This window comes from Abramis brama, assembly GCF_963993115.1.
Source record: "Abramis brama genome assembly, chromosome: 10".
NCBI lineage: Eukaryota > Metazoa > Chordata > Actinopteri > Cypriniformes > Leuciscidae > Abramis > Abramis brama.
In genome coordinates, this window is record NC_139972.1 from 22,993,002 (window position 1) to 23,010,139 (window position 17,138).

At 36.1% G+C, this 17,138-nt stretch overlaps 2 protein-coding genes across 3 annotated transcripts; both read left to right on the forward strand.

The window, feature by feature from the left end:
- The first annotated feature begins 1,625 nt into the window (after positions 1–1,625).
- nos2b (nitric oxide synthase 2b, inducible) lies at positions 1,626–14,150 on the forward strand. The gene is made up of 26 exons (XM_084127159.1): positions 1,626–1,766; positions 2,724–2,800; positions 2,880–2,981; positions 3,160–3,308; positions 3,533–3,695; positions 3,786–3,877; positions 3,984–4,125; positions 4,349–4,488; positions 5,206–5,380; positions 5,482–5,583; positions 7,509–7,703; positions 7,862–7,944; positions 8,105–8,249; positions 8,902–9,006; positions 9,200–9,249; positions 9,335–9,509; positions 9,629–9,749; positions 10,091–10,169; positions 10,323–10,513; positions 10,595–10,761; positions 11,708–11,918; positions 12,056–12,143; positions 12,244–12,365; positions 12,468–12,616; positions 13,065–13,259; positions 13,401–14,150. The coding sequence occupies exons 2-26, from the start codon at positions 2,738–2,740 to the stop codon at positions 13,437–13,439; spliced, it is 3,243 nt and encodes a 1,080-aa protein (XP_083983285.1). The 5' UTR covers positions 1,626–1,766; positions 2,724–2,737; the 3' UTR covers positions 13,440–14,150.
- A 45-nt stretch (positions 14,151–14,195) lies between these two features.
- Positions 14,196–16,701, forward strand: mrps23 (mitochondrial ribosomal protein S23). Of its 2 annotated transcripts, none has more exons than XM_084127184.1 (5): positions 14,196–14,372; positions 14,686–14,865; positions 15,746–15,823; positions 15,902–16,025; positions 16,107–16,701. In XM_084127184.1, exons 1-5 carry the CDS (start codon positions 14,329–14,331, stop codon positions 16,248–16,250), a joined length of 570 nt encoding a protein of 189 aa, XP_083983310.1. In that variant the 5' UTR covers positions 14,196–14,328; the 3' UTR covers positions 16,251–16,701. The 2 variants fall into 2 exon arrangements, with proteins under 2 accessions (XP_083983310.1, XP_083983309.1); XM_084127183.1 differs by having other exon boundaries at positions 14,197–14,372; positions 16,104–16,701.
- The last annotated feature ends 437 nt before the right edge of the window (positions 16,702–17,138 follow it).

Below are 17,138 nucleotides of genomic sequence, written 5' to 3' on the forward strand. Positions count from 1 at the left end.
TGTTATAATAGTAAGTTATTCTGTTATGATCATAACATAGTTTGTAAGGTGATATAAAAGACAGTAAAGTAGTGAATGCAACATAAATGTGAATTCATTATAAAAACAAAACTAGTCATCAGCGTGTTACTGTATTTAATTTGTGCGTTTAAATATAAATTCAGGAGTTGATTATGAATCAGATGACCTGCATTGCACTCTTGGTTGTCAAATCCTGTGACATGGTTGCTGTGTGTACATTCATTAGTTGCTAAATAAATGGATGGAAACTTCATTGCATAATGCAAAATCGAAACTAGTTAGATCATTTCAAGTTTTAATAGCAGTGACATCAAATTGCGTGAATCACGCACATGTACAGTCCATGTGCTGCAATATATTGTTCCTTTTGGCCAAGATTAGATATGATTTACTTTCATAATGAAAGTGATAATAGGATGAGGACAGATGATGGAAACCCACTGATTGCTTTATTATAATATTTTTGCAGTTTATTATTTGGAAACAATCAGATAATTATGTGATTTTCTAAATATGTATGTAATGTACAGAAATGTAATATTAATTGTTCCTTGTATATGGGATATAGATCACCATCAATCTCAAAAGAAATCTCTAAACATTGCAGACTTATTCGATTATGACGTACATGCAATTTCTGTGAAAAAGTTTGATGTTTCATCTACACTGAAGAGCTTTTAAAATGAAAGAAGAAGGGAGATTTTCTCAAGTGTATTTGAGTAATTTATGGAAGTCGTGTGATAAGTGTAGAAATAGAAGGGCGTACCGTTTTACCCAATTGCTAAGATACATTTCCTAGAAACAATAACACGTTTCTGGAAGACTAAGAACACTAGCATATTGTGCAAACCTAAAACTTATTTAAAACAATAATCTCAAAATCCAATTCAAACTGAGTCCTATACAAGCTTTATAATGAACAGAAACACTGCACACTGAGATTTATTGAACACAATAGGATCATAGCCTGAAGTTAATATAATCAAGCATGGCAAATTTGCAATATAATGTACAGTAAATACATGAATGAGTGGAATGAAAACTGTAAAATCAAAACAAACATTCATTCACAAGTGCTATTATCATATTTATTATGAATTGGAATAAAATCTGTAATATACAAGTATATTATTTCTATTTTGTTCATTCATCCATCCAAAGGTCATCCGCTTCACTGTATTTGAACTTAAAATTTAATTTAGTGGAAGATTAGTAATGTCTCAGTGTTCTAGAGCGATTTGGAAGGTTTTTTTAATGAAGTTGTTTTATTCTTTGTATGTATTGATTTGTTGTTTTTAATGTTCAATTGTCTATTTGTGTTGTTTATAATGTGCAATGGTGGCAAATGAGTTTCCCCTTATGGGGATTAATAAAGTTTTCTAATCTAATCTAATACAATACATTCATTGAAACTTTTGTCAAAGAGTAATAATAGATACAGGTCTAGATTTATCAGATAACCTGTGAGGTGTGGTTATGGTTTTCCTTTCGTATTCATCAAACTGTCAGTGTTTTACAGATGCTGGAGTTTGAAGATTCCAGTATGGGTGTAATATTATGACATTTGAAACTGTGGTCAGGCTGTAACCGTCCAACCCTCCTTGAGGCGAAATGCCAAGACCATCGCAACTCTTGACCTACCCTCGCCAAAAGGCACTCTAGGTTGAGTATATAAGCATGGGAATTAAAGTGGGAAAGTCACTACTGCAGACTGAGAGAAGGACTGCCTAACACCTGACACGAAGGTAAGAAACTCATGTTGTTAATGAAATTCATTATTGGATATCATATAATAACAGATATTAGATGCATGTAAAAGCATATATTAAAAATATTAAATACATGTATCTTTAATTTATATATAAAAAAAAAAAAAAATTCTATTCTCATTTATGTTTTATAATGTGTTGTTATGTGCATCACAGCAAAATCTGTGGTGTTAAATTAACACTGCTGGGTGTCTATATGGGTCCACTCTATACAGTGTTGACCATAATTGATGATATTTCTGATAACTGCTGTTAACAAGCCGAATCACTGAAGGAAATATGAACAAAAACAGAAGGAAAAAAAAGAGACGAGCAGAAACACAAGAGTTACAACTGACTTCCAGCCACTGCTTTAGATGAAATCAACTGAAGATAAAATACATTAAGGATGATTTACTATTACTATTCATTACTATCCAGTGTGACATACTGTATGTGTACAAAAGCTTATTGAAAATTAAGTTAACACTGATGTTTTGTTGTTCAAACAAAACTATTATTTTCAATAAAACATCAACATCTAAACCTCTGTAAAGATATGATAAAAATAAAGTCAAACTGGTTAGTAATAAGTGAAGCTGGTAATGCTGTTTTTGGAGTTGTTTAATCATCCTCTGCTGAGATCTTAGATTTAATGTAGTCTTTTATCTTCAGTTGATTTAATCTAAGTCTGTGGCTGAAAGTCAGTTGTAGCTTTTCTGTTTCTGCTCGTCTCTTTTTTCTTTTTTTTTCTGTACTTGTTCTTATTTCCTTCAGTGATTCTGCTTGTTAACAGCAGGTATCCTCAATGGTCAATCATCCCTTAAATAATCACTTAATCATCTAATTAAAAGCAAGACTGCTTTAGTGTTACTTTTTAACACTCTGTATAACACCCAGCACTGTTACCAAAAACTGTACTTCAACATTTCATTGAACTGATTTTCCATTCAGTATTTCAGGGAGATATGGGGAACCAAGCCACTAAAGACAAGAAGGATGTAATACTCCACCAGATTAAGCCGAATATGGTGAGCAAAACTTCAAATGACATGAAATGCAATGTCATAAATGAAATGCAATATCCTTAAGTTCTGTTGGTTTGTCTAGCAATGGGAGAACAAGGTAAATCGATGCCCATTTTCCAAGCAAGTGAAGAACTACCAGGATGGTTCGTGCCATAAGGATACATTACATCACAAAGCAGTTAAGGTGAACAGATTTATGAGCCTGTCCCACTGAAATATTTTATTTTTATTTTTAATGTATGTGTGTTAAGTTTCTCATTGCCTGCTTTTATAGGGTCTCATTTTAAATTAAGCTATTTTGGTAATTGCATGGGATGATGAGTAGTGCAGAATAAGTTTGAACTTTGCCCCCTTATCTTTAGAGCCAGGTTTGCATGTCTCAGGTCTGTGAAGGCTCTATAATGACTCCAGAGGCTCTGGTGCGCTGTCCTTCCTCCACCCTGCCAGGCTCTGATGAAATCCTCATGCAAGCTATTGACTTCATCAATCAGTACTACCAGTCAATTAAAAAGTAAGAACCTATAAGTTCATAGCCACCAGAGACAATTTTTGGTAGATCAAAATGGGTTTTAAATGGTTGATGGTTAATATTTTACCGTTAGTCCACTCTAATACTGAATAAGTGGTTACGTTCTTGGTTTTCGTTTAATGCCATAATAAAGCAGACCATGAACTTGCTTAATTCTGAAGAGTGAAAATGGTAGGCTATATGACTGAATTATATCTGTTATTCAGCTCAAAAATTGAGGAGCACCTGTCTCGTGTGGAGGAAGTCGCTAGGGAAATAGATGCCACCGGGTCATATCAACTCACCACAAAAGAACTGGAGTTTGGGGCTAAGCAAGCATGGAGAAATGCACCGAGATGCATTGGCAGAATTCAGTGGGCTAATTTGCAGGTAGTTTCTCTATTTTGGACTAAAACATGTATCATATGTGTAGTCGAATACTGTAGTTCTGTTTACATTATCTCATGTTTTTCTGTCCAGCTGTTTGATGCACGTAAATGCAGAACAGCTGAAGATATGTTTCAGATGTTGTGCGATCATATTCAGTTCGCTACCAATGGAGGCAACCTGAGGTAAACCAAGAATGTGTTATTTGAGCTTTTTAATAAACCATCCCATCTTCATTGTCTTTGTAAATTTGATGTGATGCTGTCACAATAAAGAGATTTATTTTCACAGGTCTGTCATCACTGTGTTTCCTCAAAGAACTGATAGTCAACATGATTTCCGCGTGTGGAATAGTCAGCTCGTACGATACGCTGGCTATAAGATGACAGATGGAACAATAATTGGAGATCCTGCCAGCGTTGACTTTACAGAGGTAGATACCAGTCTATTTTCTTTATAATAGATATTTTCTCTTTTTGCAATAACTTTTTTAGAATATCTATCTATACTATATGTCTGTCTGAATACTACCAAATACAAATATTCTTTTTAGTCTTATATTTAATATGAGGTCATAAAAAACGTTGTTATAATTATAAAAGATATATTTATAATATATACCGCATTAATGTCTTGTCAATACCCATATTTAACAGATGTGCATCCAGCTTGGGTGGACACCAAAGTACGGCCTATTTGATGTGCTTCCACTGGTGTTACAAGCTAATGGAGAGGACCCTCAGTTATTTGAAATTCCCCAGCATTTAATTTTGGAAGTTCACATGGAGCACCCACAGTAAGTGACATGGAGCTTGTACTGGCTGGGAAAACATTCTCGCCGTAGATTAAAAACTCTAATGGATTGAAAACACTCTAAATGGTTGTTACATCACTATGCATCAAGGGTCCTAGTACAAAGTCTTATAGCTTGTCTAAATTTGAGTGCGATGTTGTTTACACAGACCACCAGAGCTCTTGACTGAGCTGCTTAGATTTCTGAGATGACTTGCATTCCACTTGATTTTGCAGCAAATCTGTTTGCTTCTTGAACAGAAAATTATGCAAGGCTTTTCCTTTTAAGAGCTCGTATTGAAAGGACCTTTAAAATCAAACGCTCCTAGGCACTTAAAGATCAGGCTAGAGTGGCAAAGTCATTCAATCCTAAAACAGCCTGTCTCTATGCCACATTCTTTCATCCAGACCTAACAAATGAGTTTAACCAGTGAGGCCTAAAGTCAATCCAGACTCACTCCAACACTTCCCATTAGAAAGCTACCTAATTAGTAGTGAATTTGACTGAAGTGCTGTTTGATGGGCTCCAATAATGGTGCAATCATGCAGACCTAGAAGTGTTATGGATTTGTGTCAGCAAAATGGATGAAAATAAGAGGGTTTTTTTAACTGAAATATTGCATTTAGTAACATGGTCAAGGGTTTGTTTGAACTGGTAGCTAAATATATGCCAATGCATTTGCATGCCATTATAATTGGATGGATTAATTCACTTCTTCAGATACGAATGGTTTAAGGATTTGAAACTCCGATGGTATACGTTGCCGGCAGTGTCCAACATGTTGCTGGAGATTGGTGGTCTTGAATTCCCAGCATGTCCTTTTAATGGTTGGTACATGGGCACTGAGATTGGAGTGAGGGACTTCTGTGATGCCCAACGCTTCAATGTTCTTGAGGTGCTACGATTTTTCTTTCTGCTTAAAATATTTACAGTCAAGAAGAGAAAGTTTAGAGGATCTTTGATACTAATTTTCTTTCATTTTATTATGTCCTACAGCGGGTTGCCCGCCGAATGGGCTTGGAGACGCAAAAACTGTCCTCGCTATGGAAGGACCAGGCCCTGGTGGCCATCAATGTCGCAGTGATGCATAGTTTTCAGGTAAACAAAGCAAATAAGTGTAAAACACTTGTGAGAGACAGAGGATTTTGTATTATATTAATGTATTTGTCCCGATTTCATGAGAAAACCTAACTACAGTAGTCAACATTTGAAGTGGATCAAAACCTTTCATCAAAGTTATACATGAATTTTGAACAATACCCGTTCTTGTCTTAGGACAACTTTGATGAACTTTTTTGATCCACTTCAAATGTTGACTACTGTATTTTAAATGGTGGCAGTTTCATATGAATTTGTATGGAAACTTGCGATTTTTAGCACCCACTGAGGGTACGTTTACACGACAATGATGTATTAAAAATGGAAAAGATTTTCCTTTGTTTTTCACGTACAGACGACAACATACCGGTAGTCAAAATGATTCCTGTTCCCACGGATCTGCGAAAACGACTAAAAACTCTGTATTATTCATGCAAGTCCAGTAGTTGTCAAGCAAAGAAACACTACGTTCCTATAGACTGAACACTTGATACGCATGCACATGACGTCACCTTTTTTGTAGTTTTTGTAGTTTACACGGAGACAACAACGGTTTCAAAAACTTGCACTTTGAATCCCGTTTTCAAAAGCTTGCGTTTTCAGGCCCACAAAACGTTAATTTACATGAATGTAAATGAACGGCCAAAACACAAAAAGTTTAGTTGAAAATGATGTTGTGTAAACGGCCCCTAAATCTGACTGGTTTGTGACTCATGTGAAAACTGAGACCCACACAGCATTTGTTTTCTGGATTTACAGAAATAATTTTTTTTTTTTTAAGAATTATTTTCTCAACGTTGCATATCTAATCAGCTCTTGATGAACACATTAATTATTATTTGAATTATCACTCAGTGAGTCATTTACCATGTATTACTGTCTTTGGAAGGCTTTTGTCTTTCAAACTTATTAAAATGAACAAATTCATGTCATTTCATATTTACATGCAGTGCATGGGATTCCCCAACTTTTTTGTCAGCTGAACCACCTGAGACTTTAAGAGAATAAATTAGGATTATCAAATTAATGTAATGAACAAGTTAGGTCAAAAGTAATCTAAAAGTAATCTAAAAGTAGTCAGGTTATATGGATTACGTTTTTGTCATGTCATTTGGAGTCATTAACCAACTACAATTTGTAATCTACCCAGCACTGCCAATTTGTTACAAAAATATTTTTATTTTATTTTAATTATTTGCTGTTAAATGTAGACCTATTAAACTCATAATTCACTGACTTGAAACTTTGTGAATCTGAAAAGCCCTGGAATTTTTTTGAAAATAAACATGCATAGATACAGGTCCTTGAAAGTGCTTGAATTTATTTTGTGCAAGAAGTTTTCTGGAAAAAAATCCATATTATTCCCTCCATTCCGCTAATGTGTTATTTCGCCAACACTTCATTGCCTATGCATATTAGCTTGCTTGATTTACGTTAGTTACGCGCTACGTTAAGTATTTCCCTTGTAAGGTACTTTGTGTTGTACATTGCCATGACATTCACGCATGCACAAAACTACTCTAAGATGGAACCTCAACGTTTGTTGTTCGACACATTAAGTCCTTGAATGGTCCTTCAATTTGAAGTTAACCAAGGTGTGGGAACCCGGTGTATATATTGATAAATTATTTAGGAGACAACATGTGTGAGAAGCTAAATCTTAATGTAAAATATTTTAGTCAAATTAAATTAATAGAAGAACTAGAGGTGGATAACATTTTAATATATTATATTTTTATTAAATAAATATAAATAAATAAAAAAACAATATTGGGAAATTATTGGGAAAATTTATGGGAATAGATTCACATTTATGCACATCATAAAGTTATTCTACACTGGAAAGTCAATATAAGGGTTAAGATGAAATTTGACCTTGTTTATTCACAGTTTTATGATCTTTTTTTTGTCTAACCGACATACAGAAAAATAAGGTCACCATTACTGACCACCATTCTGCATCAGAATCCTTCATGCAGCACATGGAGATGGAAGTGCGTCTGCGTGGAGGCTGTCCAGCCGATTGGGTCTGGCTGGTGCCGCCAATGTCTGGATCCCTAACTCCTGTGTATCACCAGGAAATGCTCAACTACATCCTGTCACCCTTTTTCTACTATCAGGTATCATCCTAAATATCTATTGTGCATTCACCAGAAAAGCTGCATTTCTGGATTATTCTCGAGTCTAGTGGTATAAAGCTATGTGAAGTATGATGATGTCCAAACTAAAGTTTTGGGATGTTCTTGCCTTAATGTGTCTCATCTGTTTCCATTTAAAGCCTGAACCGTGGTTGACATACAAGTGGAAGGACAAGAAGAGAAAAGCGAGGAGGTGTACAATCAGCTTCAAAGGATTGATCAGGTACCACAATATCATATTCACACTTCCTCAACCAGAACAACGCAGTGCTGTTCTCTCAGAAGAGATCTGTCTGCAACAATGTAATGAATATTTGAAAGGTTAGCTGTGGACATTTGGTGAGCAGCCAGTATAGCTTCTTGTTTTCTTTTCTCTCTTTTAGAGTAGTGCTCTTCTCTCAGACACTCATTAAATCAGTCCTGGCCAAGAGGGTGCGTTGCACCATTCTCTACGCCACAGAAACTGGGAAATCACTGACTTTTGCAAAGAAACTAAATGCCATGATGAACTGTGCCTTCAGCTCCAGGGTAAGAGGACCATCTTCCCCGATTCATATGTAACTTATCGTTCTGCTACTCAAATTGAGCAACATTACCAACATTCATTACAATATCCCACTCTAAGGTAGAAATTACCCAGTTTCACTTTTTTATAAAGTCCCCCTGAAGTCAAAATTTTTATCCCTTAACTCATCTTTGATCACCAAAATTACATATTTAAACATTTTTTCTCATGCCTTAAAATAGCTTGAATGTAACTCTACACCCTCATTTAGTATACACGGTTCTATGAATATGCAAATTAGCCCCGCCTCCACTCACTCACTCCAGTTCAGAGATCCACTTGTTGACGATCACACATTGACGTGATTGGTTACAAGGTAGTTTGTGACGTCAGAAACGCCACGTTTTTGAGACTGTCTTTGGTTCACTGCAGTTTTAAAGAGAAAATACTCAGCAATGGTGTTGACTTATGCATTTGCACATGGTTTGTCTTAAAGCATATTAAAAACACCACATATTCATATAAACATTAAAAGCTTGATTTTCAGCACAGGGGGACTTTAATATGCTATATGTAATAAATGATTAAAAGGAATACTGTTCAATTAAACACTAAGATTTGACAGTGACCTTTTAGTTAACACATACATATGTGAAACATTGTGCTATTATACAGGTTGTTTGCATGGAGGACTACAACTTCAGTGAACTTGAGAAGGAAAGTCTCTTAATTGTTGTCACCAGCACCTTCGGCAATGGAGACTGTCCAGGAAATGGAGAGGTGTGGATATATTTATGCATAGTGACCTACAGTATTTTAATGAAAAACCGTTACTACAAAAAATAATGCTGAATTTAGTATGTCCAAATGAAAAGGTCTTCAAGAAGAAGTCATTTGCTTTTGGAATGATTCTTTGTACAATAACCACAAAAGATGTTTGATAATTAGAATGTGATTCTTACTTTCTTCTCAGAGTTTCAAGAAGCAGCTTCTCAGTCTGAAAAGCCTCAGAAACAAAGTCAGGTCCGTATTTAAAATCCTCTACAATTATCTTCTCTCCACTCCTGTGTAGAATATATTGTTTGAATTGTTTCTTTCCCCCACACAGGTTCTGTGTGTTTGGTCTCGGCTCTCGAATGTACCCACACTTCTGTGGGTTTGCCCATTCAGTGGATGATAAGCTTGCGGCACTGGGAGCCGTCCGCGTGTCATCCACAGGAGAGGGAGATGAGTTGAACGGACAGGAGGAAGCTTTCTCAGCCTGGGCCTGCACAGCCTTCAAGGTCTAAATAAAATAATATAAGAAATATAATTAATAAAATAATCATTAAGCATACTTTGTTTTCTGCACTTTGGTGAACAGTAAAATGAATCATGAGATGTTTGTTTTCTGTATGTAAAGGATGCATGCAAGGCGTTTAACATTGAGGGTCAGCTTCCAGGCAGCGATGGTCTGGCAGATTCCTGGGATCCGCAGAGGCACAGAGTTCAGAATGACAGCTGTACACTTGACCGAGTCGCAGGTACATTTAATACCATTTTATTTCTTTGAAAGAAACATCAAGGGGAAATTATGGGCAAAGCTTGACAAAACCTGTATAAGTAATTAAAAAGCTAAGCAAAAATGCTATATTGAGAATATTCTCATTCTCATTTCTCATTTTTAAAAAATATGTTGCATGACAGAATTATATACAGTGCGATATCAAGTAGGAATATGGAAATGCTTAGTGACATTTTGACATTTTAGATTCAAATATGCCATATAGCAATCATTATAAGAAATGAGTACTCAAGAATCATGTTATTAACAGATTTGCAAGATTTCTGCAGTGATTGATTATTATTTGGCTTGGTTTTACAGCTCTATCAGCTCTCCATTCTAAAGCTGTGGTTCCCATGAAGCTGAAAAGAAGGCAGAATCTACAGAGCCCGAAGTCAAGGTTTGCTCTCAAACCAACTTATATTTGTGCATCTGCATTTAATTATTATTATTATTATTATAAGCTTTTATTTTTTCTGAAACAGGTGCCTTATGTTGTGTGCCTTGTTTTCTCACACAATATTTAACAGTATTTATTTTTACGTGATCTCAGTCGGTCTACAATATTGGTGGAGCTGGAGATGGATGGGAACACTGAGCCCTTAAACTTTGCCCCTGGAGACCATGTGATGATTTTCCCAGGGAACTCACCTGAATTAGTAGCTGGCATCCTAAAGCATCTGCCCAGTGCCCCTCCTATCAACCAGAGCATTTGCTTGGAATTCCTCAATGATTCCTACCCTGGTACTGAACCATATAACCTAATTACATAATGGAAGTCTTACACATAATAACATAATGATACCTAATAATGTTGTCCTGCAGATGGTGGAAGGTGGCAGAGAGATGAACGAATACCACCGTGTCCTCTTGCCCAATCTCTTACTTACTATCTTGATGTCACCAGCCCACCCTCACAAAGCCTCCTCCGCAAACTCTCAAAGATGGCTGTGCAGGAAGATCAGAGACAGCGCCTCTCTGCACTAGCAACAGTAAGTCATTTTTGGACAATTACAGATGTTTCAGAACTAAGGATGAGAATTGCACAGAATTTAACAACTTTGAGGGTCTTTTAGTAACTTTAACGGATAAATATAGAGGAAAGAAATGCATTTCCCATTGCCATATGATGAGGTATTTTTCATAATAAATAATTTTGTACAAATCCTTATAATGGGCACATTTACACAGACTTTTTAATACATTTTCGAAGTCATAGAACGGACCGACTCATTCATTCAGGAATCAGACTACATTGACTGTTTGATTTGCTAAAAAAAAGTCTCATTGGAATCGTTCATTCGTGAGTCGGCCAACACTGGTTGCTGGTTGTGTTTTGAGTTTGCTAAAACGAACCTCCTGTAAGAGTCTTTTTTCCGGAATTGAACTATGCTGGACTATACTGGTCAGGCTTTGTTTGATTCACTAAAAAATAACCGACTCATTTTAATCATTAATATGGGAATTGAACCACACTGGTTTTGTTGTGTGTTTTTGATTCGCTAAAAAGAGCCTGCTCGTCAATCATTAGAACGCCATCCCGAATGCACGTGCGAGAACCGTTAACAGACCCGAATGTCATTCAGTTCAAGTTAAGTTAAAAAGATTTGGAACCAGTTTAATACGGCATTTTTAAGGCAATATACAGTAATATATAATGTCTTGTGTAAATTAATTATTCATGTTGAACAATCCATAGTATGCTAAAAGTGTAATTGATAATAAAATGTCAATTCATAACAATGAACTTGCATATTAATGAAACACACATTCTTTCAAAAAATATCCCATTATAGCCTATTGAATGCGGCGATTTACCAAATAATGGGTTCATGAACGCTTATGCTCATCTTTCATGAAAAATGTCTATTGTGCGCAATTATCATGGTATGCATTTAAACTCCATTGAAAACAATTCAAGACATACCTCTTCTACAGGACCGCCAGGTTTACACAACATGGAAGGAGTTCCACAAACCTACCTTCCTTGAGGTGCTAGAGGAGTTTTCCTCTCTGGAACTTTCTGCTGCCTTTCTCCTCAGCCAGCTGCCTCTACTGAAGCCACGTCTTTACTCCATCAGCTCCTCCCCAGACCTCCACCCTCAGGAGCTCCACCTGACTGTGGCAGTGGTCAGCTATCACACACAGGGTACAGGAAACCATATTCCCAAAGATTCTCTTATCATTTATTAGTTGATACCTGAACAGTGGAACTTCCTAGATGTATAACTTCTAGAATCATTGAAGAAATGTATTTGTTGTTGTCATATGTCCTGCGCTGTTTAGAGGGAAAAGGTCCACTGCATTTTGGTCTTTGCAGTACCTGGCTCAATACCATCAAAGAAGGAGACATGGTGCCATGTTTTGTCCATAGGTAACTTTCATTTCACATTCTCAAGATGTTCCTGAGAGAGAAATGCAGCCCAAGGTGTTTTTCCCTGATCATAATTAACTAACTTTTCCAACAATTCCAGCTCTGGCGGCTTCCACCTTCCATCCGACCCTAGTGCTCCCTGCATACTTGTTGGAGTTGGGAGCGGCATTGCTCCCTTCCGTGGCTTTTGGCAACAGCGATCCTATGACTTGAAAAAAACAGGTATTGAATTTTATCCCTGATCACATTCAAGTCATTTCAAAAAGTCCACTGAAATGGGCTTGCCTCAAGTTGTTGACCCTCAAGTTGTGTTATTTCTCCAAGGTCTGAAAGGGAGTCCAATGACACTTGTGTTCGGTTGTCGGGATTCAGATACTGATCATCTTTACAAAGAAGAGACTCTGGACATGAGAGATAATGGCACTCTAAGCAGTATCACAACCGCTTATTCTAGGCAGACTGGACAACCCAAGGTAGACAAACACAACTGTAGTTATATATATCTTGAGTGATATCTATTAAGCATTACAATTATAATCTATAATAATATTGTTTTTATTATTTATTGTTATAATTTGTCAGTCTAAGCTTTTGTTTTTGAAACGGATGCCGTCGTAGTATGTCTTTTTCAGAGGTGTAAAGTCCAGGTTCAGAAAGTAAAAGTCCTCCTCAGAATTTTGTTCCAATCACCTGGATTTGCTAATTAGCACAGTTTTTCAGCCAGGAGATAGAACTAATTAATGAAATCAGCTGGCTGAGTTCATGGATGGAATAAACATGGCAGGACTTTCTGACCTCTGGTCTTTTTGCTGATGTTCATAACACAAAATATGAATACTTACTTTTTTACTCAGATTCCGAATGGCTGTTAACATTCTCTGGTCGTTGCTTATAGACATTCTGCATTTGTTTTTGGTCCAGGTTTATGTCCAAGATATCTTACGAGAGCAATTGAGTGACAAGGTCTTTGAGGTTCTGCACCATAATCCAGGACATCTGTATATCTGTGGAGGCATAAACATGGCTCATGCTGTGGCCACCACTATCCAGGAAATTTTAGTCAGCCGGCTGGGCATCACTCTTTCACAGGCTGAGGAATATCTGTCAAGGCTCAAGGTGAACCTTCAGAATGTTCAGATAATGTCTTACAGCATTTATGCTCCTATGAGGGCTCAGTTGCCCTGAAATGGTGAATTGTTTACAGTCTGTAATGATATATGGTCAATAATTTTAGATGGTTATGCTTTTTGTTCACAGAATGAAAAGCGTTACCATGAGGACATCTTTGGATCCTAGTGGTCGAGATCACGTATACCATCTTGAGCTTTTCAGTATCCAAACACATCAAAAAGGGGGACATTTTAATATTTTTATTTTCATACAGCTTTCAAAATAATGCCAAAACCTGTCTTAACTAAGAGGAAGGAGTCAAATAAATAAGAAATCACAAATATACACTGGAAACACACACAAAAAAGTAGCAGCAATGTATTTAATTAATTTATAGAGACCATTTTATTTCCTACTTGTAAATAAACTATTTTTAAAAAATTTATTTGTTTTTGGGAAGACTGACCTGCACTTTGCTAGCCTATTGAGTAGTGCTTTTTATGGCTATAACTAATTGCAGGAACAATTCTTTTGGATTCTACATTTGCCATGCTCAATGAAACAACAGGAATCACCTCTATCTGACCTTTTGAACCAAAAAGTTGTCATGCACATGTTACAAATGCTTATATTATCAGCCACCTAAAAATTGTCCAACATACTAAAACATGTTTATTTTCTTTGGGCTTCACTTTCTGTTTGTCTATGCTTAGCTTCACATTTTCAGTTTAAACCATGAGGCTATCTTTTATTCACTGTGTTTATTGTTATATATGCTCCTGTGGCTCATACTTTCTTATATAATCACCTCTCACAGTGTTAAGTGTTGTATAAAGTTGTAAATGGATGTTTATGGTAAATATTGCATCTTATAATAATAAAGTCAAGTTTCCTACTAAGACACGGTAGTGTTTTTTTTATACGCGTCCTAGTAGTTTGTCTGTGATGGGTATCCGTAGTAACACCGGAAGTGGTGTATACATGCTGCAGTAGAGAGTATTTGTAACACATTTTTAGTCTCTTTTCTGTTTTATATATTGATATCTAATTAAATGTGTATTATCGAATAGACATTATGGCTGGAAGTCGACTTGAGAAATTCGGGACTGTATTTACCCGGTAAGCATTAGTGACAGCATGCTTTTTGAGATCATTTCAAGGTTAATGATAAAAATGAGAAAAGAGATCGGATTACTTTCAAATGAAGGTTTAAGTTACTATGTAAAATCGTTTTATAATTCCAAGAAATGATAAAACAAAGACATCTTGTATAGTGTATATATAACGTTAGTAATTGCTTTTGGCAGTTGAATCTAGAACGAGCAGTGTTAAATATCTTTTTACAGCAGTTTGCTGACACACGCATGTGTTGCTCGTCATTCCTAACTCTGTGTATTCAGTTCGAGTTCTCATTGTGATGCTGTTTGCAAAGGGTTCGTGATTTAATGCGAGCTGGAGTCATCAAGCAGGAGGAAAAGCCCATCTGGTTTGATGTGTATGCTGCTTTTCCTCCTAAGAGAGAGCCACTCTACGAGAAACCTGTGAGACCACTGAAAAAACATGCAGAAGATACTGTACCTGAAATCTTATACAAGGAGGATGAAATACGAGCGTAAGTCCAAACAAACCTGTATAAAATCTTCGCTTTCAGCAGTATTGCTCTCCCCATGGTCATTGGTCTATATAGAATATCTTATGGTCACTCTGTGCCCTTCATTTGTACTTTATACATTTTTTTCCTCCCAGCTATTAATGTTTGTGCCATCTCTGTTGATGAATTAATTATATGTAATGCCTTTATTGATTTTGTTTGTTTATTTTGATCTTGGTGCTAAATACACTGCTGTTTAAAAGTTTGGGGTCGGTAAGAAATTAATACTTTTATACAGCAAGGATGCATTCAATTTATAAAAAGTGATAGTATATATGCTTCTGAACTTTCTATTCATCAGAGAATCCTTAAAAAAAAAAGAAGAAAAAAAACAACGATTTCCACAAAAATATCAACCAGCACAACTGTTTTCAATATTGATTTATGATGATAATAAGAAATAGCACAAAGTATATTAGAATATTATATTAGAATGATTTCTGTAGTAATGAAGTAATGATGCTGAAAATTCAGCTTTGCCATCACTGGAATATATTACATTTAAAAAATATATTAAAATAGAATAGTTACTTTAAATTGTAATAATATTTCACAATATTACAACATTGCTGTATTTTTTATCAAATAAATGCAGCCTAAAAGACTTTCAAAAACATAAACAATCTTACCAACTCCAAACCCTTGAATGGTAGTCTACATATAACTTAAAATTATATTAACAAGGTCCCAGATTTTTACTGCTGTCAGACCCTTTTCGGAAAACACCTCCAACCCAGTTTTGGGTCACGGCCCATCAGTTGATGATAACTGCATTAAACTTGCGTGCTTGCCGGAACCTGTACAGTAAATCTACATGACTTTTTTTTTTCTGTGATTGTAGGAAGTTCTTTGAGGTTTATGGTAATGGACCCAGAGCTTTTGAGCTCCTCAAGCCCAACTTTGTTTCTTCATGTCAGAGGTAAGTTTTATAGTGGGTTTTTACTGTACAGTGTTTTCTGTGCCATTTGATTTAGTTGTTGTGTACTTCATCATTCAGGTTTGTGATGAAGTACAGTGAATTAGAAAGCAGAGGGGATGTCAAACCCGAGCTTCTGTTTGAAGAGACCGCAAAAGCACTGCTCGCAGAGGGAGTTTATTTAAGAAAGAGAGGAGGACCTGGGGTGAGTCCGAGTCTGAGAGCTGAATTGTTCTTTAGCCTACTTGTCTCTTCATTGTCCATCATGTTTCTTTGTAACCAGCAGGTGGCACCAGAGTCTCGGAACCCTTTGCTGAACATGAAGTTGACTGACATGTTGGCAGAGCAGCAAAGAGACACAGAGACGATTGTTCCAGAGAAACAGCCACAGGCAGAGACAGTGAACTCTGACGGCCAGACGTCATCATAAATATACCACTTCTCCTCTGTTAGGACAACATAAACTGCTCCTGCCTCCAGCACACCAACATGCTGCTCAATCATGCATTTTTGATGCGTCAAATACCGGGACATAGATATTGTTTGTTCTGTTGTGGACACTATGCAAACCCAGAAGAGCAACATGTGTCTTTTCACCTCTTGGTGTCAAATGAGTGATGTTGAAGACACGTTTGCACAGTCAAAATGCTTTTGGCTTGAGGTCTTTATAGCCAAGCAGAGACTTTATAATACAGATCTAGTAAGTGTTTAGTTTCTGTGAAAGTGTCTAATGTCTGTGTAATAAAATATGTGGAGTGTTTAATGAAAGTACTTTCAAGTCCATTAACGACAGAAGTGGTAAAGTATCTGCACTGTAAATCAGTGTTACATTTCCAGTTTTCAGAGTCACTCTATAAACTTATGATTCTTATTGATATTAACCCCCCTCTTTTTTTTCTTTTTTACTGCATCCTTGTTACCGGTGCACTCTTGCGTTTAAATACATCCTCAGCACAATCTTAAAGAACTTTATTATAAGAACATTTTTCTTGTGATGTTTCAGCTATATAATATCGATGGAGAGCTGATCTGCACAGACATTAAATTTCAAATTACTTCACAAATGCCATTGTCTTAAACTCCAAGCATTTTCCCCACTCTTTCAGAGGTAATGTTAAACTGAAATATTTTGATGTAAAGAATTACTGACAATTGCTCATTTGTCATTTAAACATCACTTGTGTTTGTAGCATAACATAATAATAATTAGAGACAGACAAACAAACACTGGAACATAGACAATGACCCAAAAATTAAGAAATTATTTGACCAATGGAAGGTTAGTATTTTGTAATTGCCTAGACATGAATTAAATAAA

What these genes read in the sequence shown, in the direction of transcription:
- nos2b (XM_084127159.1), top strand. Translation starts at nt 2,738, where the DNA reads ATGGGGAACCAAGCCACTAAAGACAAGAAGGATGTAATACTCCACCAG. An exon ending in TACATCACAAAGCAGTTAAG is followed by an intron (nt 2,982 to 3,159) that starts GTGAACAGATTT and finishes CCTTATCTTTAG; the next exon opens with AGCCAGGTTTGCATGTCTCA. An exon ending in GGCAGACTGGACAACCCAAG is followed by an intron (nt 12,617 to 13,064) that starts GTAGACAAACAC and finishes TTTTTGGTCCAG; the next exon opens with GTTTATGTCCAAGATATCTT.
- mrps23 (XM_084127183.1), top strand. Translation starts at nt 14,329, where the DNA reads ATGGCTGGAAGTCGACTTGAGAAATTCGGGACTGTATTTACCCG. An exon ending in TTCGGGACTGTATTTACCCG is followed by an intron (nt 14,373 to 14,685) that starts GTAAGCATTAGT and finishes CTGTTTGCAAAG; the next exon opens with GGTTCGTGATTTAATGCGAG. An exon ending in AAGGAGGATGAAATACGAGC is followed by an intron (nt 14,866 to 15,745) that starts GTAAGTCCAAAC and finishes CTGTGATTGTAG; the next exon opens with GAAGTTCTTTGAGGTTTATG.